Source organism: Pistacia vera, unplaced genomic scaffold (genome assembly GCF_008641045.1).
Source record: "Pistacia vera cultivar Batoury unplaced genomic scaffold, PisVer_v2 Contig563, whole genome shotgun sequence".
NCBI classification, from domain to species: Eukaryota; Viridiplantae; Streptophyta; class Magnoliopsida; order Sapindales; family Anacardiaceae; genus Pistacia; species Pistacia vera.
The window spans coordinates 450,447-473,792 of NW_022196405.1; the positions used below are offsets into that span (position 1 = coordinate 450,447).

The 23,346-nt window shown below is 38.0% G+C and overlaps 1 protein-coding gene across 1 annotated transcript; it reads right to left on the bottom strand.

The window, feature by feature from the left end:
- Positions 1–252: 252 nt before the first annotated feature.
- Positions 253–5,023, bottom strand: LOC116108409. Its single transcript, XM_031394662.1, has 2 exons — positions 4,346–5,023; positions 253–322 (listed from the first exon to the last, which is right to left on the bottom strand). Exons 1-2 carry the CDS (start codon positions 4,813–4,815, stop codon positions 253–255), a joined length of 540 nt encoding a protein of 179 aa, XP_031250522.1. The 5' UTR covers positions 4,816–5,023.
- Between the last annotated feature and the right edge of the window lie 18,323 nt (positions 5,024–23,346).

The window sequence follows — 23,346 nt, forward strand, 5'->3', positions numbered from 1 at the left end:
AATGCATGAAGGAAGAGATGAGTTCCATGAAGAGTAATGAAGTTTGAAATCTTGTTGAGTTACCTGATGGTGCAAAAGCCATTGGATGTAAATGATTCTTTAAGACAAAGAAAGGCTCATTTGGAAACATAGAGAGATACAAGGCGCGACTCGTTGTTAAAGGATTTACTCAAAAGGAAGGAATTGATTACACGAAGACCTTTTCTCCTGTATCTAAGAAGATTCCTTGCACATCATTTTGGCATTAGTGGCTTATTTTGACCTTAAGTTGTGACAAAAGGATGTGAAAATGACATTTCTTAATGGAGACCTAGATGAGGAGGTTTATATGAAACAACCTAAAGGATTTCCCTCTAGTGATGGTGAGCACTTGGTCTGTAAGCTCAAGAAATCCATATACGGTCTAAAACAAGCGTCCCACTAATGGTAATTTAAATTCCATGGAGTAATTTCTTTATTCAGATTTGTTGAAAACCCTATGGATCAATGTATATACCAGAAAGTTAGTGGGAGTAAGATATGTTTTCTTGTTTTGTACGTGGATGACATTTTGCTTGCACCAATGATAAGGGTTTGCCACATGAGGTAAAACAATTCCTCTCTGAAAATTTTGATATGAAGGATATGGGTAGAGACAGATTACGAGGTATCTTGGGTCTGTCTCAAAAAACCTATATCAAAAGGTTTTAGAGAGATTTCGGATGAAAGATTGTTCACCAAATGTTCCTCCCGTTGTGAAAGGTGATAAGTTCAATTGGACCAATGCTCAAAGAACGATTTTGAAAGGGAACAAATGAAGAATATTCCATATGCTTATATTGTCAGAAGCTTGATGTGTGCTCAGGTTTGTACAAGGCCTGACATGACATTTGTTGTTGGAATGTTGTGACGATATTAGAGTAATCCAAGTATGGACCACTGGAGAGCTATAAAGAAAGTGATGAGGTACCTTTAAGGAACCAAAAACTACATGTTTATGTATAGACGGACGGACAGTCTGGAAGTAATCGACTATTCAGATTCAGACTTTGCTAGCTATGTTGATTCACGCAAATCAACATCAGGATATGTTCTCATAATGGTTGGTAGAGTTGTATCTTGGACATGTGTCAAGCAGCCCTTGACTACTACTTCCACTATCGAAGCTGAGTTCGTTTCCTGTTTTGAGGATACTTTAAATGGTGTATGGTTGAAGAGTTTCATATCTGAGCTTAAAGTTATGGATTCCATTTCTAGACCATTGAGAATGTACTGCGACAATTCAGTTGTTGTCTTTATGGCTAAGAACAACAAAATTGGGTCGAAGTAAACACATTGACTTTAAGTACTTAGCCATAAAAGAACATGTTAAAGAGAAGAAAATGGTCATTGAGCACATAAGTACTGAATTGATGATCGCTGATCCTTTGACAGAGAGCATGCCACCATTGAAATTCAAGGATCATGTATAGAAAATGAGACTTGATTCCACTATGTAGTTGTATATACAATGTTTGAATGAAACTTTTATTTATTGTGATGTTTTCTCATATTCATGTGCACCTTAATTTTATTTTAGAAAATTCAACTGTAGGACTAAGAATAAACATAAGGTTTATTCATTAAGTGAAGTCGCCATATATATAGTGAACTTGAGAAATTAAATCCATTGTAATACATGGAAGATAATACTCATTTTCAGAGGACTTGTCGCTGTGATTCATGTATTTGTTTCTTAAGAAAATAATGGTTTAGACGTGTGGACCAAGTGGGAGAATGTAAGATTTATGTTACACAACATAAAGTTAAAAATTGATTTTGTATTAAATCAATATGAATGGTCCATGTTTTGCTTCAGTTTCAAACGTTCTTTTTTTCAGTTTTTGTAACCATTATAACCAGAGTTATGGCAGTAATTAAGTTTGGCCATTAAAGCTTGATGGGAGCTTTGGCTACAAATTGAGATTTTGGTCCCTGGGCTCACTCACTGAACTCAAACAAAATACACCATCATATTGAGTGTTCTGAGAGCTTAGAAGAGCCAAAACGCGAGAGAGATAATAGCGACTGTGTGATTGAGAGCATCATTGGCTAGAGGTAAGGTTCTTGTTTTTCCTTTGAGTAATACTATACTGACAAAGAAATTTTACGAAGATCTCCATACAAAGTGATGTGTCAAAAATGAATAGAATAGTGAATTTAATAAATTTGACTTTTTGTTTCACTTTTCCATTCATTTTTTGCCACATCAATTTGTATAGAAATCTTTGTAAGATTTCTTTGTAAGTATAGTATTATTGTTTTCCTTTAGTTATTTTTATCCCTTTTATTTGTCAATTTCGCATCTAGGATCCAAGATTATCCAACAAGAAATTGTCACGTCAGCTCCCATCACACCCAAAACACTAAATGACTTTGACTAGACACGAACGATCGTTTCTTAGGAACGAACGATCGTTCCTTCATAAGGAACAACTGTTCCTTCATAAGAAATGGTTGTTCCGTATGAAGGAAAAACCATTTCTTCATGAGGAATGTTCATTCCTTAAGGAGGAACAACCATTCCTTCATAAGGAGTGGTTGTTCCTTATAAATGGAACAATCGTCCCTTCATAAAAAATGAATGTTTCTTATAAATGGAATAATCGTTCCTTATGAATGGAATAATCGTTCCTTATGAATGAATGATCGTTCATCTCTAAAGTCTTCAGTTGATGTGATAGTGTCAACTCTGCTGCCACGTTAGGTTTGTAAGAGAAGATTTTGAAATTGGGTTGTAAACGTAGTATTTTTGAAATTTTTATAAGTTTCCCATTTTTTTCTCATTCAACTCTTATTCTTCCTAATAATAGAAACGAAGGTATTATCAGGATTTAGTACTTAGGCAATGGCAAAAACTAACTTCCCTTGACAGTTGTTAACTAATAATGTCCCAAAAGATTAGGTTTCCACACCACTACTTTCAGCAATTCACCAAATTGAAACCTATTTTATAACTTCAAATAATTGTTTTGAACCTAATATAGTGCTATAAATTGAGTCCTTTTTAATAAGCTCTTTGGATTTAAGCACATTAATGATAATGTTTAAAAAGAAAAAAAGAAAAAATGGAGAAAAACTAGCCGACGGATTCGCCTGATGGCAGCTGACAGATGTACCGGAAGGCAGATGACGACGGTAGCCGAAATCCATCACCAACCGACAATTTACACAATTGTGCTTGTTGTTTGTCAAATATGGCGGCTTTCTACGGATTAATGCCACCAAATTTTGACAAACCGTCGATACCATTACGTAGATCGCCGATCGGTGATTTCAATGGTCTTGGTGGTGTAATATCACTTGATGGCCAATAATGTATTTTGGGTTTTTAATTATATTATTAATACAATTTTAAAATTTATTTATACATAATTATAATTTATATTTAATAAAATTATAATTTATGTTTATTCTTAAGATATTTTGGTAATTGATTTTCTAAAAGCTAGAAATGCCTACTTTGGAATCATTCAATAAAATTAATTATAGAAGAAATAAATTGTTCCATAATTATTTTAAAAATATATTTATAAAATAAATTTTGAATTATTATTTAAGAAAGAAGTTATTATAGAACTAGTTTATCAACCCCAGCCTCACTTGCAATAGCTCAGAAGTAATGGCATCATGTAATTAGTCGAACGTGAATTGGCTTTTATAATACAAACTTTTAAAATAAGAAACAGTCCACGTGTCTAATATAGAGGGCATGGACTGAATGGGAGAATCCCAAATCATAAAGTACGTGTTATCCACTGGTGAGTCATGGTCAAGGCTACCATGGTTGACTCCAGTAAATCGTCAATGTTTTAGTCTATACATTATTCCAAATTCGAATCAATCCTTTTGGAAACATCATCTGAATTCTGAACACTTGATATTTATCATGATATATAAGGATTTTCTTTCATTATAATATTCTATATTTGCAATTTAAAATATAAATACATTTACCCAATGAAGGTGAATATCTATGTTATATTACAACCCAGATATATTTGTCATAACCTTTCAAAACTTAAATATATAAAATAACATATTAAAGATTTTATACTTTCATATGCAAAATATAATTCATTTAAATAACATAAAATAAAATTAAAAATTATTATTAAGAATTCAGCCCAAGCAATGCGATAAAAGTTAAAGCACTTTATTTCATTAACAGATAACTACTATCAGTCATGAACCCATTATATAGAAGAAGTAAAACCCCTAATAAATTAACAGAAATATGAACTATATAAAATTTCTGATTCTAATTTTTTTTGCCAAACCTTTGATACTTAATCTGATTAATAATTCTTCTTAATTCTATGGGAATTTTTTAAGCAAGAAAAGTTTCTTCAAAATCTTCATGACCACTACGATACTAGTACTACTGCTGCTAGGCCTTCCCGAACTGGACATCTTCAAAGCTTGAGTACAACAAAGCTCAACCATCGTTTCACTTGAACGGGGTCCATGCCCGCTTGATAATTTTACCGCCTCTTTCTTCTTCTCCTGCTCCTCCTTCATCGATGAATTCGAAACGACCCTTTCGATTTCTTCGTTGAAGTCCTCCCACAACATGTCCATCTTCTCCTCGCCGCACTCTTTCTTGGATAATTTAACTTCATTTAGATAGCAAACAGAGAAGCTCCTCCTTGAAACATCTACTTCTTCTCTCGCATCGCCGGCGTTGTGAGAATCCGGATAAACTAGAGAAGAGACTCGCCACAACGATGGAGAGATTGCAAAATTAGGAAGAGGGTAGTTGATCTTTGGAAAACTGAAATCTTCTGATGACACCATTATTTTTCGAACTACTTTGTTTGAACAGGTTTTCAAAAACAAAAAGTGGTATTGAGGATCATTTATTTTGTTGAAGTGGGCAAGTAATGGAATTGTGTAAGATTTTTTTTCCTTTTGGAAACATATATATATGCGGGTGTCGAAATGTAGATACTATATACAAGTGGTGGACATTAATGAGAGGATGGTCATCCCAGCAAGCGCCGGATTATTCGGAGGGCTAAAGAGAGAGAAAGAAATTTAGCGTTTAAACACATTATGTGAAAGGGATGGTTAACCCCCAACTTAATAGATGAGTCGGCTGAGGAGAGAATCAAAGTGGTTGGCCGGTTCGTCCACATTAATAATCACACTTAAGTAAGCTGGATGAGTGTTCAAATTTTTAATTAAAATTAATAAAGTGACACACATATAATGCTGAAAATATCTTCTTCATAAAGCTCAAGATTTGGATATTTTCAGGGCTAAAATATGCATGACTAATGGTTATGTATATCAAATTGGTTGTTTTAATGTGTGCTTTTCGGATATATGTGTAGACGGTAAAATCTACGGTTACAAATACAAGGGTCAAATCTTGTGTTGCGAGCTACTAACAATCTGATGGACTTGCGGGGAAGGCAATGAAGGCTATTAGGGTTGAGGTAGCACTAGGAAGACGTCAGAATATTTCGGCTGCTTGAGAGCTAGAATGCGAGAACTGGTAGGTGATTTCTGAAAACCTGATAAGAGGGTTTGCCTCTCCTTATATAGTGAACCCATGGGGATGGTATCTTAGTTGGATTCTGAATCCTATTCAGTAGAGGAGTTCCAATTTGGGAAGAAGATCAGATTCGTTCGCTTTATTAGTTGAGGCTTTCCAATTTTGGATAGGATACGAGATCCTACAATAAGAGGAAATTGAGTGGGATTCTGATCCTTTGTGGACTGTTGTGGGCAAATGGGCTGTACCCAATTTAGCTTAACTCGTAGGGTAGTCCAACTCATAGAGTAGGCAGTTCACAAGGTGAATTTAAGCATAGGCCCAATTGGAATTGGGCTAAGGCCTTTGGGCCATGACATTGTTATTTTGTTATTGGACCTCGTAAGGTCCAATATGATTTTTGGCCTATACAGTTTGTCCCCCACTCTTTAAGTTAAAGGGTATTTAGCTTAAAGATTAGATTCATTTACTCATATTTGGGATACATATAGGTCAGTATTCCTAGGAGGAAGACCTGGCCGTCATGGGTGTCCCTGAGACACGGTCAACTCGGTTCGATCTTAATAATCAAACCGAACAGAAAAAAGATTGCGAGGATCTCGTCTGAGGTAGTTCCAATTAATCACGTTTATGTTCACTTGGTTTGGCGGTACTTTGCGAGAGAATTGCATCAATCGAGTGGAGCGGGATGAGGCTTTGGTTAAATCCCAAAAATGGGACTGTCCGGCGCTGCTTGGGCTGTGGAGAGACCATGGGTCATAAAAATGGAAAACTGTGGAACACCAATATGGCTTGGAGATTGTCACACTATGATGGTTCGGGTGAGTAATTGAAGACCCTTGTCGTTCCATCTCGGGTGTTATAGGGTAGTCAAATGGAGAATCTATGGATCGGAGCTGAGTCGATTGGAGGCGTTATGTGACCTTTGGAGTTGCGCGTCAAGTGGTTGGTGAAGCTATCAAGAATCCGTGTATGTTGCATGAAGTGGCCGAATGGGGTTAAACAAAGTAATAAAAATGTAAACTTCAAGCCTCTAAAAGATTTGACCCGCAACAGACATCTAAGTTGTGCCTTATCAAGGTGACATGAGAGTCTCAGAAGCGAAATAACGAGGATAGACACGTGTCCTATTTCGTGTCAGTCGCCCGTGTGAGGTGCAAGAGGCAGGAAATTAAAAGTTTTTCCCTCTTGAGTCCCAATGCGGGCCTACCATGTGTCCTCTAGTGATAGGACCTGCCTTTAATATGAGGTCTCTTCGTTTCTGGGTTTATTTCAAATCACAAGACTTGACTTCAAGAGAGAGAAAACAAAAAGTCATAGAGTTTTTCTTTCAAAGGTTAGGTTTTTTCCAGCCAATCTCACAGTAAATTCTCGTTTTCCTTTCGGTTTTTTACTTGTTATTTGCTCCTTTTGTGTTCGTGAGTAAGTTTTGAGTATTTAGGCGTTGTTTTGAGGTAGTTTGAGGCTAAGTTGAATCTAGAGTTTGGGTTTTTGTGAGAAGAATGGTTTTTTTCTCAAGTTTTTGGGTGGTTTTCGAGTGGAAAGTGGTTTTTGGTTTTGGTCTGAAAGAGGGAGAAGAGGGGCAAATCTATCTTTTGAGAGGAATCCAACTAGGGTTGGTTTGGTCAAGCCGACTCACAGGTGACTAGTGATTGTTTCGATTTGTAATCTTGGCAGTGCCGAGTCATGAGGAAGTTGTGGATACTGGAAGTGGTGAATTCTAGGGCTAAGCAGTGCGGTGTCTCTTGTTAAAAAATTGTGTGGCTTTACATGTGGAGAGTGCATCGGCTGACTATTTGCCTAGTCGAGTGATGAAAACATGTCCGATGGAGATGATTATGGTAACGCTCCTACGAGCATCGTGCTTTCTGAAGGTGAAAAGCAAGCCTCAATTGGGGGTGTGAACATAGCGTTTCATGTGGGGCGCGCATCAAGGAATCTAAATGCAAAACCGAGCTAGAGTGGTTCCAGCGGTGGCAATTCGGATGACGATACTAGAACCGAGAGTGACTCTGACGTTGAGTCAGTTGGAAGGGAGGAGGTTTCGTCGACTAGTGACGATCATGGGGACGAGCCAAGCCACCACAGGGGTAGTATGCTGAATGACAATCCTCTTTCCAAGCTTGTCCTAGGGGACGCGTCGAGACTTAGGTATCTCTATAAGATACCCGAGTCGATAGAGATCAGGGTCCTTGCTTGGCATGAGAGGGTTGATTGGTCAGTGCCGGGTTAGATCAGCATATATGAGCAGACTCTGATTGTGGATTTAAGATTCCCGATACTGAGACTGACGCGGGAGGTGCTGAACCATTACGTGATTGCCCCTAGTCATTTAATGCCAAATGGATGGAGATTATTGGTTACCTTGGAGTATTTATGCACGAGTTGAAGATAGGGTTTGGAGTGGTGGATTTGCTCTTTGCTTATCATATTAAGAAGCATGGCAAAGAAAGGGATCGATACCTTTTTATGCTGTAGCATGACCGCAGACATTTAGTGATAGGGCTCAAGACCTATGATAAGAAGTGGAAAGATTTATACTTCTTTGTGAAGAGAGAACTTGTTTTTGGGGAGAACAGAGCCGGGGTGATCCCCTACTTCTAGCAGGCAACGGGTGAGTAATTTTAGAATCTTTAATTTTTGTTGGAGTACTGAATCTCATTGTTCCTTTTTTTGCAAACTTGTCTTACAACCACACGTTGCTGGGGTTACTTGTTGAGGAGAGGAGCCATGGCATACTTGCTGTTGAAATGTAAAATAGGAAATAGAATTATTCTCTTTGTAATATAGGAAATAGAATTATAATAGGAATAGGAAATAGAATTATAATATGAATGTAACAATTTACTTCTTTTATTAGTTTTTTGTTTTTGCTATAAATTCATTGTACATTTCATTATGAATACACAAGAAAATATTTCTCCACATGGTATCAGAGCCAAGTGTTTGAAATTTCAAATTTTTTTTTCTTCTCTCTTTCTTAGAATTTTTTTTTCGACGACTGTTCTCTGGCAACGATCAGAATCTGGTCTAATCACACCAGACTGATCGTCTTCCCATCGTCGTCAGAACTCGAGTGATTTCGTCGCCAGCCGTCGTTGCACACGCCTTCACGCGCCGCTCGTTTTTCCGGCAGCCCCTCCTCTGATCTACTTTTCCGACGAGCGTGAGTTCTCACCGCCACCAGAATCTTGTTCCTTTCCACCTTGTCGGCAAATCCCTTCAAGGTGTTTCCGTCAGCTTCTGCTTCGATCTAGTTTTTTGGCAAGTGTTCTGTTTTTTCGACAAGTATTCTGTTTTTCTGGCGAGTATTCTGTTTTTTCGGTGCATGTAAGTTTCTGCTTTTCTTTCAGCTTCAAGACACTCTGACCTTCTCATGGATTCCTCAAAATCAACCTCTCAGTCACATACAAGTGGTTTTTCTTTTTTTATCTCTCCCTCCCATCACCACTGAGCGATTAATTGAGACTGCTAAATATTCATCATGGGCTGCCTCTGTTGAATTATGGTGTATGGGTCAAGGTCTGGAGGATCACTTGACCACCAAAGCTGCTGATATTACGTCAGATAAGTCTTCCTGGACTAAAATTGATGTTATGCTGTGTAGTATGTTATGGCAAACTATTGATCCCCCTCTTCACCCTATTTACAAATCTTATTGCTCTTGTGTTGATATTTGGAGTCAGGCTAAACTTCTCTATACAAATGACATTCAGCGTTTATATTCTGTTATGTCCAAGTTAGTTCATCTTAAACAACATGATATGAATATGTCGGACTTCCTTGGTAAGATGGCCTCCCTTAAGACAGAATTTAATCTGCTGTTACCTGCTGGTAAATCTGCGGCAGAAGATTTGGCTCAACGGGACAAGTTCTTTATGGTCTTGACACTTGCAGCTCTCGGTCCAAATCTTACACCTGTTCGAGATCAAATTCTTTCTGGATCCACCGTGCCTTCCCTTGATGAAGTGTTTGCCAGATTACTTCGGGTTTCCTCCCCTACTACGGTGCATTCCCTAGGTGACTCTTCGGTCCTTGTTTCTCAGTCCCACACTTTTCGAGAACAAGGCGATCGAAGTGGCAGAGGAAATCGGCCCAAGTGTAGTTATTGTCATCAGTAGGGGCATACCAGAGAGAAATGTTTTAAGTTACATGGTTGACCTACCCGAGCTGCTAATATTGCTTAGGTTGATCACTCTGATCTTCATTCCGAGTCCTCTACAGTGCCAGCTTAGCCCTCCTTAACTCTCATAGGTACTGATTATGATGAATACTTACAGTATCAGGCCAGTAAGCAGTCTTCTTCATCCATTGCCTTCGTCGTTCAAACGGTTAATTCAGTTGCTTGCCTTTCTCAGTCTTCCGCTTTAGGAACTTGGGTCCTAGATTCAGGTGCCTCGGATCATATTTTTGGTAACCGTCGTTTACTTACTCATATTACAAATACTATATATTTACTTCCTGTTACTTTAGCCAATGGGTCTAAAGCCGATGTTCAAGCTATTTGATGTGCAAAACCCCTCCCCTCCTTAGCATTAGACTCTGTGCTTTATATTCCCAAATGTCCATTTAATCTCGTGTCTGTTAGTAAACTTACCCGCTCCTTAAATTGCTCTATTCGTTTTGATACTAACTCTGTTGTTATACAGGATTGCGACACGGGACGGATGATTGGCATAGGACGTGAGTCACAGGGTCTCTATCATCTCCATATCCCATCTACAGCATGCATTGTCTCCGAGTCTCCGGATCTCCTTCATAATCGTTTGGGCCATCCTAGTCTTTCCAAACTTCGAAAAATGATCCCAAGTCTATCTAAATTATCATCCTTGAGTTGTGAGTCGTGTCAGCTTGGAAAGCATACTCGTAGTTCTTTTCCAAAGCGTGTCAATAAACGGGCTGCGTCTCCCTTTGAGTTAGTGCATTTAGATGTGTGGGGTCCTTGTCGTGTTAACTCTACTTTGGGATTTAAATATTTTGTTATATTTATTGATGACTATTCTCGTTGCACTTGGTTATTTCTTATGCGCTCTCATTCTGAATTATTTTCCATATTTTCATCATTTTGTGCTGAAATTAAGACTCAACACAATACTACCATTCATATATTACGAAGTGATAATGCTCGTGAATATTTCTCTGATTCCTTTACTAAATTCATGACATCTCAGGGAATTCTTAATCAGTCTTCTTGTGCTTATAGTCCCCAACAGAATGGCATTGCTGAGCGTAAAAATAGATACCTCATTGAAACTGCTCGCACTCTTCTTTTACATAGCCATGTCCCTTTCTAGTTTTGGGCTGACGCGATTCTAACCGCCTGTTACTTAATAAATTGCATGCCTTCTTCTGTCTTACATGACCAGGTTCCCCACTCCATATTATTCCCTGATACTCTATTATTTTCTCTTCCCTCGCGTGTCTTTGGGAGCACCTGTTTTGTTCACATTTTTCCTCCTAGTCAGGATAAACTGTTAGCCAAGTCTACGAAATGTATTTTCTTAGGGTATTCACATCTTTAGAAGGGCTACAAGTGTTATTCTCCTGCCACACATCGCTACTTCATCTTTACTGATGTTACGTTCTTTGAGTCTTCTCCATTTTTTCCTCATCCTCCAGTGGAGTCTGATTTAGTAGTGGATGTTCTACCAATTCCATACGTTGCTTTCCCACCTTCGTCTATTTTGATACCTCTACTAATACCACTCTTCCTATCGACAATAGTCTTGTTCCTTTTACAGGTGATCTTGACGTTCCCGCTGCCGTTCCTGAGATCCTTGTTACTATAGGTCCTGTGCCCAATTCCTCCAATGCCACGGTCCTGTGTCCAGCTGATCAGTTTCCCATTGCTATTCGTAAAGGTATGTAGTCTACACGCAACCCTCATCCCATCTACAATTTTTTGAGTTATCATCGTTTATATCCTTTATATTATGCCTTTGTCTCCACCCTTTCTTCTGTTTCTGTTCCTTACAATGTTCATGAGGCACTTTCTCACCTCGGGTGGTGTCAGGCAATGGTTGAAGAAATGTCTGCTGTGCATCATAATCATACTTGGGAGTTAGTTTCCTTACCTCTGGGCCATTCGACTGTTGGTTGTCGATGGATTTACACTGTAAAGGTTGGTCCAGATGTTAAGGTTGATCGGCTGAAAGCCCGTTTGGTGGCCAAGGGATACACTCAGATCTATGGGATAGATTATTTTGACACTTTTTCTCCTGTTGCTAAGATGTCTTCCGTCCGGTTGTTCTTTGCTATGGCTGCCATTCGGAACTGGCCTATGCATCAATTGGGTTGTTTTCTATATGGTCTAAAACAGTCTCCTCGTGCTTGGTTTGGACGATTTAGCACAGTTATCCAAGAGTTTGGTATGATTCGATGTGAGTCTAATCACTCTGTTTTCTATAGACATACATCATCAGGGCAGTGTATCTATCTGGCTGTCTATGTCGATGATATTGTTATTACAAGAATTGATCAAGATGGCATTGGACAGTTGAAGCAACACTTGTTCAAACACTTTCAGGCGAAGGACTTAGGGCTACTCAGATACTTTCTTGGCATAGAAGTCGCTCAGTCTAAATTTGGTATTGTTATTTATCAAAGGAAGTATGTACTGGATATTCTAGAGGAAACAGGGATGTCAGATTGCAGACCAATAGACTCTCCTATGGATCCTAATTTAAAACTTTCACCTGGACAGGGGGAGCCTCTTACTGATCCTGGAAGGTATCGAAGACTTGTTGGAAAACTTAACTATCTTACTATCACACAACCGGATATTTCCTTTTCTGTCAGTGTTGTGAGTCAGTTCCTTCAAACTCCGTGTGATAGTCATTGGGATGCAGTTGTCCGGATTTTGAGGTATATCAAGGGAGCACCAGGTAGAGGCTTACTGTATGAAAATAAGGGTCATTCGCATATTGTCGGATATTTAGATGCTGATTGGGCAGGTTCTCCATCTGATAGACGTTCTACCTCAGGATTTTGTGTTCTTGTTGGAGGAAACCTAGTTTCATGGAAAAGTAAGAAACAAGCGGTTGTTACAAGGTCAAGTGCTGAAGCAGAGTATCGTGCAATGGCCTTAGCCACTTGTGAGCTGGTTTGGTTAAAACAACTAATTCAAGAGTTGAGATTTGTCGAAGTATCACAAATGAAGTTACTCTGTGATAATCAGGCTGCCCTTCATATTGCTTCAAATCTAGTGTTTCATGAGAGGACTAAACACATAGAAATTGATTGTCACTTTGTTCAAGAGAAAGTTCTATCAGGGTGTATTGCAACTAGTTATGTCAGTTCCAACGACCAGTTAGCAAACATCCTCACTAAGTCTCTCAAAGGCTCTCGTGTTGACTTTATTTGTAACAAGCTTGGTGCATATGACTTATATGCTCCAGCTTGAGAGGGAGTGTTGAAATGTAAAATAGGAAATAGAATTATTCTCTTTGTAATATAGGAAATAGAATTATTCTCTTTGTAATATAGGAAATAGAATTATAATAGGAATAGGAAATAGAATTATAATAGGAATGTAACAATTTACTTCCTAGATTAGTTTTTTGTTTTTGCTATAAATTCATTGTACATTTCATTATGAATACACAAGAAAATATTTCTCCACACTTGGGATTCCAGACGAGGATAGGAATTACAGCTTTGTACTGGTGGAGTCAAACCTTAGGTAAAGTCATTTGTGGAGACACATTTTGGAAATAATTCAAGGTATCTCGTTTCTACCCTGGAGGTTGCTGTTGTACGTTTTGTTGGTTCGGTAATGCAACTTCCTTATCTTTGGTAAGTCAAATCTACACCCTCTAACCCCACAAGAACTCTCCGTTGTAGAAGAAAGAATGAAAAGACATTTCCAAGTCCCCAGTGTCAAAGACCTTCGCGAGAAAAGCCGAACCGAGTCGGCCAAAAAGAATAGGAGAACTGAAACAAGTGATACCTCCATTCCTGTTGGGCTTGTTCCACCTAATCCCATCTAGAAGACTGTGCAGCCTACTGATCCGGCTCTGCAGGTGGAGGTTCCTAACAATGAGGTCGTGAAAATTTCCATCCCTTTCTTTGCTTTGACGTATTACGACACTACATTTGTCAAGACCGTGGTGGAATCTCACTCGCTCCTTGAAGATGAACAGCTTTTGGCACGGATAGACGCTATTTCGCTGGCCGAGTGGACGACCACCCAAATGTTTTAAGTAACTATTTTCGTAGAGTTACGTTCTAAGTTTTTGGTTTATTGTCACTAATGCTTTGTTTCGTTGTTTGTAGGCTTTGTCTAGAGGAAATCATCTTCAGAAGTTGGTATCCACTCAAGAAAAGCGGAACAAAGACTTGGCGGAGACTAACTCTTAGTTGAGGAGCCAATTGGTGGCTGTGGAGGGGAGGGAGAAGGAGTTGCGGGTCAGCCAGAAGGATCTTCATTCCCAACTCTTAAAGGCTCAGTTGGAGTTGGACTCTGACCGAGCCGAATGAGAAGCAGAGAAGGTCGAGCTCGTGAAGAGGCTCGAGTCGGTGGCCATGAAGGCGGTTATCAAAACTCGCTCAGAGCTGATGGAAGAATTTAAGGCTAGCAAGCAGGGTGGACGGGAGTCGGATGAGAATATTGACATGTATAGATTTTTCCTTGTCGAACTGGAAGGAGGAGCTGAGCTAGTTGTTGATGACCCCGAGCTAGCAGAGCCAAAGAAGGACTTGGTTGTCCCAGAAAATGGCAGTGTCAAGCAGAGAAAGGTTGATGGTCTTGATATTGAGGGGAAGAGAACCTTGGCCCTTACTGAGGAGATTGCGCTAATTGAAGAAGCAGTCGTGCTGGATGAACATGGAAGAACTGAGGAGTAGGCCCAGCCTTAGCTTTGTTTTCTTTTTTGTTATCTTTTTGTAAAGTGTCTTGTGCACTGAATGTTGATTTTAGCCCTTAGAGCTTATTTTTAATGATGAGGGTTAGACCTTTTTTTTTTTTTTGTTTACAAAGTTCTTTTAACTTTAAATGTTTGCATGTCTCTTCGATTTATGTGATTTAACCATATGTGGCATCAATCATGTGTGAAAGGCATAGCCCTTATAGCCCATGGGGCGTATTTCATAAACAAAAACTAAACATTTAACTTGCTAAATAATACCTCACTTTTATTAATGAATAAAAGAACATAGATCCGCCCTAGAGCGGAATTTACTTGGAATGATTTCGGGGGGAGTGGACAGGCCTACCCTATCCACCATTGCATAATAGAGTGGAGTCGAACGTCGTCAGAAGTGATAGGCCTTTAGGTGGATCATGTTCCAGCTGTTAGTGCTATTCTTCCCCTCCGGTGTTTGTAGTTGGTAGGCTAGCGCTCATTTTCCCACAACCTTGGTGATCTTGTAGGGCCCTTCCCATGTTAAGCCAAGTTTGTTGGCTCCTAGTTCCCTAGTGTTTTGGAACACTTGGCATATAACTCAGTCTCCTACTTTGAAGACTCCAGCTCGGACGTTCTTGTTGTAATGTCGAGCCATTTTTTGCTAGTAAATAGCATTGCGGATGAGCGCCTGATCACTCAGCTTATCGACAGTGTCAAGGTTGTAGTACAATTGTCGCCCATTAGAGTCTTTGTCCGTCTATTGGAGCCAAGTCAAGGAAATTGACACTTCTGCTAGAATTACTGCTTCTGAACCATAGGCCAAGGAAAAAGGTGTTTCTCCCATAAAAGACCTAGCCATGGTGCGGTAAGACCATAGTACCCTCGGGAGTTCATCAGCCCAAGCTTTCTTCGCTTTCTGGAGCCTCTTTTTCATGGTTTAGAGGATAGTCTTATTAGATGATTCGATAGCCCGTTCGCTTGGGGGTAGCGTGACTTGGAGAAGTTGAGCTTGATCCCCCACATTTTGTAGAAGTCTTGGAAGCCGATGCTTATAAACTAAAAGCGTTGTTGGTGACTATTTCCTTTGGTAATTCGAACTAGCAGATGATGTTCTTCCATATAAAGCTTTTCATTTCACGGTCCTTGACTTGGGCGAAAGCTTCTGTTTTTATCCATTTGGAAAAGTAGTCAGTGAGCACCAGCATATAGACTCGTTGCCCTGGTGCTGTTAGGAGCTTCCCTACGATGTTCATCCTCCACTTCATGAATGGCCAAGGGGTGAGGATGAAGCTGAGCCGTTCCGAGGGGGAATGTGATATCTTCGCAAAACACTGGCAACTTTCGCAACTTTTGAATTACTTGGTTGAATTGGATCGCATGGTGGGCTAGTAGTAACCTGCCGTAAGTGCCCTATTGGCGAGGTTGCGTCCCCTGGAGTGGTTACCACACTCGCCTTTGTGGAGTTCTGCAAGCACATGATTTGCTTCCTCAAGGGTAATGCATTTGAGGTATGGTCCTAAAAATGACCTTCTTAGCACGTGGCCCTCATGGATGATGAGTCATGTCGCTTTAGCTTTCAACCTCCTTGTCTCATTCTTGTCATTTGTTAGTTTGTCGTTTTTCATTTAATGGAGGATGGGAGTCATCCATGATTTATTTGGGCCAACTGGTGCGACTTCGGTCGAGTTGGTTGTAATTGTCGATGCTTGTAGGTGTACTAGGGGGATCGTTATTGGGTACTAGGTCTCCAGAGTCGAACCAAGATTTGTGAGAGCGTCTGCATGGGATTTTTCGGTCCTTGGGACCTAGGCAATCATGATCTCTTCCAATGATGATTAGAGCTCTTTGGCCAGTTTTAGATACAAAGTCATCTTAGTGTCCCGTGCTTGATAGGAGCCTTGGAGTTGGTTCACCACTAGTTGTGAGTCGAATTTGACTTTTAATTTTTTTATCCCCATTTTCTTGGCAAGTAAGAGTCCAGCGATCAGCGCCTCGTATTTGACCTTATTATTGATTGCTGTGAAGCTGCACCGTATGCCTTGTTGGAAATTATCTCCTTTTGGGGAGATGGGGACTAGTCCCGCTGCCGTTGATGTTGCTTAAGCCATCCACTGATAGAATCCACTTGGACGGTGCATGATCTGTCAAACATAGGAGTTCCTTCTCCGCCTAAATAGAAGTGCTAGGTGTTAAGTCGGCAATAAAGTCAGCTAGCACTTGAGACTTGATTATCGTACGGGGTTGAAAGGAGACATCAAACTCGCTTAATTCTACTGCCCATTGAATGAGCCGACCCGAGTGGAGTATCTTCATCAAGGGATAGGAAGTCAAGACTATGATTGGGTGGCATTGAAAGTATGGCCGCAACTTCCGTGTGATTGTGATTAGGGTGAGTGCTAGTTTTTCAAGTTGGCTATACCGTGTCTCTGCGTTGAGCAAGGACTTGCTGGTGTAGTAGACTAGCAACTATTTTCCTTCTTCCTCTCGGATCAACACGACAGATATGGCGAATTTAGACACCGCCAGATAAGTGAAGAGTTGTTCCCCTGTCTTTGGCATGGAAAGTAGTGGAGGTGAGTTAAGTACCGTTTCAGATGAATCAATGCCTTTTCACATGCTGGAGTCCATTCAAACTTCTTTGATTTCCTGAAGGAGGCGAAGAAGAGGGGGCATTTCTACGCCAACTTGGAGATAAACTGGCTCAATGAGACTATTCTCCATGTGAGGCGCTCCACGTCTTTTATGCAAGTGGGGGATGAGATGCCCAGGATTGCCTGATCTGATCTGGATTGGCCTCAATGTCGTGCTGTGTTACCATGTACCTTAGAAATTTTTCGAATGAGACATCGAATGAGCATTTGGCTAGATTTAGGTTCATATTGTATTTTTCGTAGCACCTCGAAAGCCTGTTGAAGGTGGTCGAGGTGTTGCTCAGCGATTAGGGACTTTACCAGCATGTTGTCGATGTATACTTTCATGGAGTCTCTTGGTAGATTGGCGAACATCTTGTTCACTAGGCACCGATAAGTGGCACCAGCTTTCTTTAAGCTGAACGGCAACACTTTGTAACAATAGATGCCTTGTTCGGTGATAAAAGTAGTCTTTTCTTGGTCATCTGGGTGCATCAGTATTTGGTTATATCCCGAGAAGGCGTCCATGAAGCTCAGTAGTTGATGTCTGGCTGTAGCGTCCACTAGCATATCTATATAGGGTAGAGGGAAGGAGTCTTTGGGGCAAGCTTTGTTTAAATCGATGAAGTAAATGAAAACTCTCCACTTCCAATTCTTTTTCTTCGCTACCACCACGTTTGCTAGCCAATCTAGGTAATGAACTTCTCAGATAGAGCCGTTGCTCATGAGTTTCTCTACCTCTTCGTTGATTACTTTGTTCCTTTTGGGAGCAAACTTTCTTCTCTTCTGTCTTACAGGGGGGTAGTCCAAGTCGGCATTTAGTTGGTGCGTTATAGCCTCGGGGTTGATCCCGATCATGTCGGATGGGATTGTACAAAATAGTATTGGTTCTCTTTCAAGAAGTCTACGAGTCTTGTTCGAATATTAGGTGTGAGCTAGGCTCCCACTCGTGTTTTTTGGTCTGGGTGATCCGGATGTAGTTGCACTTGGTCCAACTCCTCCATAGCTTGTTGTTTCGGCTCTACTCCTCCAGCTAGATAGGATTATAATTGCTGCATTGTGCCTCGTTTAAGTTTGAAGACGTTGTGATAGTAGTCTCTAAAAGCCTTCTAGTCCCCCTTGATCTCTTTGATTCCTCACTTGGTTGGGAAACAGATAGTCTGGTAGAAAGTGGAAGCGATAGCCCGCATGTCGTGAATCCACAATCGGCCCATGGTGTACTTTTGCTCTGAGCTGAATCCTACGAGGAGAGTTGAGCAACGGTTGATGTTGGACTCATTTAGTCTCATGACCTTGAATGCTTCAACGAACATGATGTTAGCTGAAGAGCCGAGGTCTTCAAGGATTCGCCTGACGATGATGTTGGCGATTTGGAGAGTAATCACAAGTGCGTCGTGATGGGGATTTAGTAGAGTCGCTGCTTCATTGTCAACGAACTCTATAGTCAAGTTGGTAGCTTTTTGTAGTGACGGTCTAGAATGTTGGAGTTGTGTGTTGGTTGTGGCTCGGGCGTGGCGCTTTGCTAATGAGTATCCCACCCCACTTACTTTTGATCCGCCTAAAATAACGTCATACATTCCATCTGTCGGTGGGGCTTTTGGAGGGGGAATGACTTAGCAATCCTTGTTTGCCATGATGCTTTTTCCTTTGTCAGATAAGAATTTCCGGAGGTGAACTCTTTTTAACAACTCAACTGCTTCAAGGTGTAGGACGATGCAATCTGCGGTGATGTGGCCATGGTCCCTATGGTACTCATACCATTTGGAGGTGTCTCTTTTTGCTCTGGCATGCTTCAATTTGGCCAACCATCTGACTACCTTACGTCATAAGACATTGGAATATTTTGGCGGCTTGAGAGCTAGAATGTGAGAGCTGGTAGGTGATTTTTGAATACTTGATGAGAGGGTTTGCCTCTCCTTATATAGTGAATGCATGGGGCTGGTATCCTAGTAGAATCATGAATCCTATTCAGTAGAGGAGTTCCAATTTGGGCAGAAGATCAGATTCGTTGCCTTTATCAATTGAGGCTTCCTAATTTGGATAGGATACGAGATCCTACAAGAAGAGGAAATTGAGTGGGATTCTGATCTCTTTATGGACTGTTGTGGGCGAATGGGCTGAACCTAGTTTGGCTTAACTCGTAGGGTAATCCAACTCATAGAGTGGGCAGTTCACAAAGTGAATTTAAGTGTAAGTCCAATCGGAATTGGGCTAAGGCCTTTGGGCCGTGACATTGTTATTTTATTATTGGACCTCGTCAAGTTCAATATGGTTTTTGGCCCATACAAGATGTTAAGAATATTAAAAGATAAAAAAATTTGCTTATGCATATTACGTATAAAAAGATAAAATATATATATATATTTTTTTTTTAATGCTTCAAAATATTAAATTTTTGGTCTTCAGCTGTCTTAGGACACACAACTCATTTCAAATTACAATTTGATATAGGATGATATAATATTTATGATTTACTATAAACTGTTTTTTTTTTTTTTTAATTTTTTTTAGCACTTTAGAGCACGACTAAGTATAAAGTTAAATTATTATGTGTGCGTTAATACATGAATTACAGTCCTTTCAAAAATATGTTTTTATCAAAGAGGATGGAAAGAATTACATGCTCGATTGAACATAAATGGTTATTGATGTCTTACAATAAGGTAAAATATTTATAACATACCAAATTATTATTATTATTATTATTATAAGAAAAATAATAAAAGGAAATTCAATTAAATCGCGAGTAAAACTAATTATATAATCAATCATATTGTGATTTATTTAGGCTGAATTGACATGTAATAAACATGAATTTATGTTCAGAAAAGTTTATTAATTTCACCAATAATGCTCGATCTGTGTATTAACATTGAATACTCAAGAGAAAAAACAAAAGAAAAAAACTCAAAATCTATATAGAATAGAAGAGATGCTATCCATTATTAGGGGTGTTCAAAATTTAATCTCGTCCAATCAAACCAACCAATCCAATCCAAACCAGTCCAATTTTGATCTGTTTTGGTAATTTAATTGAATCGGATCGGATCTCAATTTGAGAATCCAATTGATTTGGATCTGTTATTGGATTTGCTAAGTAAATTTATTTATACCAATCCAATTATGCCTTTTAATTTATAAACTTTATTGTGACAATAAATTTTTAGTTTTAATACTTAATAGATTTATTTTATTGGGATTATTTTCATTTTTTATTTATCTTTGTAATTGACACCTAACTTATGTTCTCTATAATATAATTATTTGTTTAAAATTTGAATATAATCATTTTTTAATGTTTAAATAATATAATAGTTCTCTAAGACTAAATTATTAATTATGAAATAATAAAACTTTGACAAAAGTTCAATAGGGTGTATAATTGAAGTAAAATCAATTAATTCAAATAGTATTTTAATTTTTAATTTTGTAATGTATCAATAAAAAAGGCTTGAATAATCATTTTGTAAATACTACGATCCATATTATAAGATCAAACTCATAAAAGATAATTATTAAGGATATAATAGGTTTTTTTTTTATATATTTTGACTAATTTTTTTAGTAAATAATATCTATACAAATAAGTGTCATTTTTTGGTCTTTTAGAACGTTTGTGTTTCATTAGTGTTCATAAACCTCCATCCTCATTTTGATTTTCTCCATATTCCACATCTTACACTTAATCTGTATATTCAAAATAGATACATTATCATTCAATAAACATTTAAAAAAAACTCACGAGTTTCATTATCTTAAAAAAATTAAACTTAAATTCAACTATTTAATTATAAAACGATATAATACTCCTAAATTAAAAAAAAAAAAAAATAAATAACAGTTGGAAAAAACTGCATTATTATAATTTTTCTTTTGTTCATATATAATCAAATCCTTATTTCCTTTTTCTATTTCTTATTTGGATACTTTAAATATAGTTTGGCCCTATAACCTGCTGATAAAGTTAACTTTTAAATCCATTCTGTAATTATGGGTCTGATTATTATTATATATTAATATATTTAATAAGTTATATATAATACCATAACTGATTATAAAAATATAATTAACATGTAATGTACAACTTGTATAAACGTGGGCTCCGTTGGTGTGCCAATTGGGAATACTCTTTTAGTATTCCCAAAAAAGTTAAACAGAAATATCCAAAAACTTTGATTTTTGGGAATACTACTCCCAATATATTCAACTTTTTAAAACCCTTAAATTGATAATTTAATTAAATAACCCTAAATATTTTTAAAAAATTACAAAAAAACCCCAGTAATTCATATTTACCATAATCCGGCGGTGGTGCGCGCTGTCCGTATTGACATTGGGTTGGGGGTGTTTTTGTTAACTTTTAAGATTTTATTTAGGGGGTGTTTTGTAAATAAACAAATATATGGGGTATTTATTAATTATAAATCTACATCGTAATATCCGCCCAATTCAATTTTTTTAACTTTTTTCAGAAAACTTTTCCCAAAAACACCCAATTATGAACCAAACGAAGCCGTGATTTTTATAAAAAGACATCAAACTTGTATCAGTACGTAAACAAATTTGCGTTTGTTTACACCCGATATTAATTTAAAACAAAAAAAATTGGTTGGAACACGAAAGATAAATTAGAATTCATATTCTTATATAAGATATCATTAATACTCAAACAAAATCATCCTTCACCACAAGAAAATGGCTTCCTCCTACGCAAATCCTTGACGCGAGAGCTGACGCTAGAGTTGCCATAATATAACGACACTATTTTCGTTGACGATTTATTTAATATCTCGACACAATGAGTATTGATATACGGTGTGTACTCGGTTCAATGCATTTTTCGCGTCAGAGTATTTGTAATAGAGAATACTATGTTACTCACGATCTTACTAACCATCTTATTATCCTTTGTGAAAATGGTTCCTCCTACGCAAATCCTTGACGCTGAGAGCTGACGCTAGAGTTGCACATATATAACGACACTATTTTCATGTTGACGATTTATTTTAATATCTCGACACAGAGTATGAATACGGTGTGTACTCGTTCAAGGCCATGTCTTGCGTCAGAGTATTTGTAATAGAGTAATACTATGCTTACTCACGATCTTACTAACCATCTTATTATCCTTTGTAAATATAACGCATAGTACGGGTATCATACTCATAGTACGGGTACCATATGTAATTTTAACAAAGATAATAAGACTGTTAATAAGCCCGTGAATAAACATAACATTATTGTTTGCAATAAATTACATTCTCGACAACATTTCTCAATGCAATTTTCTGATGTCAGCCTACTGGTTGACTACCAACACGAAGTTGCGTCATGGCATGATCACCACGTGATAACATGGTTGGCCCAACGCTAGTTCAACGTATCAAAGTAATTGTAATCATGTTCCGTCGAAATGTGGCATATGTAATCACTGTAAATAAGCTGACCATGCACATCCTAATTAATTATACCACTTCAAACACTTGTCTTAGTTATTTCCACTTGAATTTTTTTTTTTCAGAATTAATATATAATAATATTGAAGTGTATGTTTCTATATATTTTAATTATTAAAAAGAATGAATTGTTGTTGTTACTGTTTTGTACATCCTTCAAATTAAGCTAATAAAAGTGTTCATTAATTAGTAATATGAAGGTTTAGTGGTGGTGCTGGTGGTGACTGGCAGATATATTTAATTTTCAAGTGTATTAATGTTAAAGCCAATCCTCAATTAGAGCTGTCTATTTCCATTTGCAGATTACAAAGGGAATACGAATTACTAAATCAATCAATTTATTATTCCTTCTTTTTATACTTTGACTACTCTCTATAATATGACATTCGCAATCAACACCTTTGATGTTCAGTACTAACTAATCAATCAGAATTTAATATGTTCTGAAAAATTTACACATCAAATACCAATTACAAGAATATATATATATATATATATATATATATATACCAATTTGATTTTAATTAATTTATACCTATAATTTAAAGCTTCACATTGCAAGTTATAAAAATGAAATTAGCTGAAAGGCCTGTTGACACGAGGGTTTCCTTTTTTTCTATAAAAAATGAAAATTTTAAAAATTTGCAGAATCTTTACCAATCTAGTCAAGAAATTAATATGGATAGAGTGAAATACATTTCATAACCATTTTTGGGTGGTTGAGCGGTTTGATAAAGACTTTCAAGTATATTAGTCAAAGGGTCATAAATTCGAATCTCTCTTCAAGTACTAATAGAGTAATTACTGGAGCTCTTTCCTAACTAGTAGTTCCAAGGTGGTCCAGAGTGAGTAGCTGAATTAAGGCAAAAACTCTGGAATTGGCAGAATAAGGGATTTTG

Bases quoted from the DNA above. Each gene is read 5' to 3' on its own strand.
- LOC116108409 (XM_031394662.1), bottom strand. From the start codon at position 4,815: ATGGTGTCATCAGAAGATTTCAGTTTTCCAAAGATCAACTACCCTCTT. The intron at 323-4,345 runs ATTCCCATAGAA...TTTCATATAAAC, and splicing joins AAACTTTTCTTGCTTAAAAA to CTCCTCATCTAGGTCTCCAT.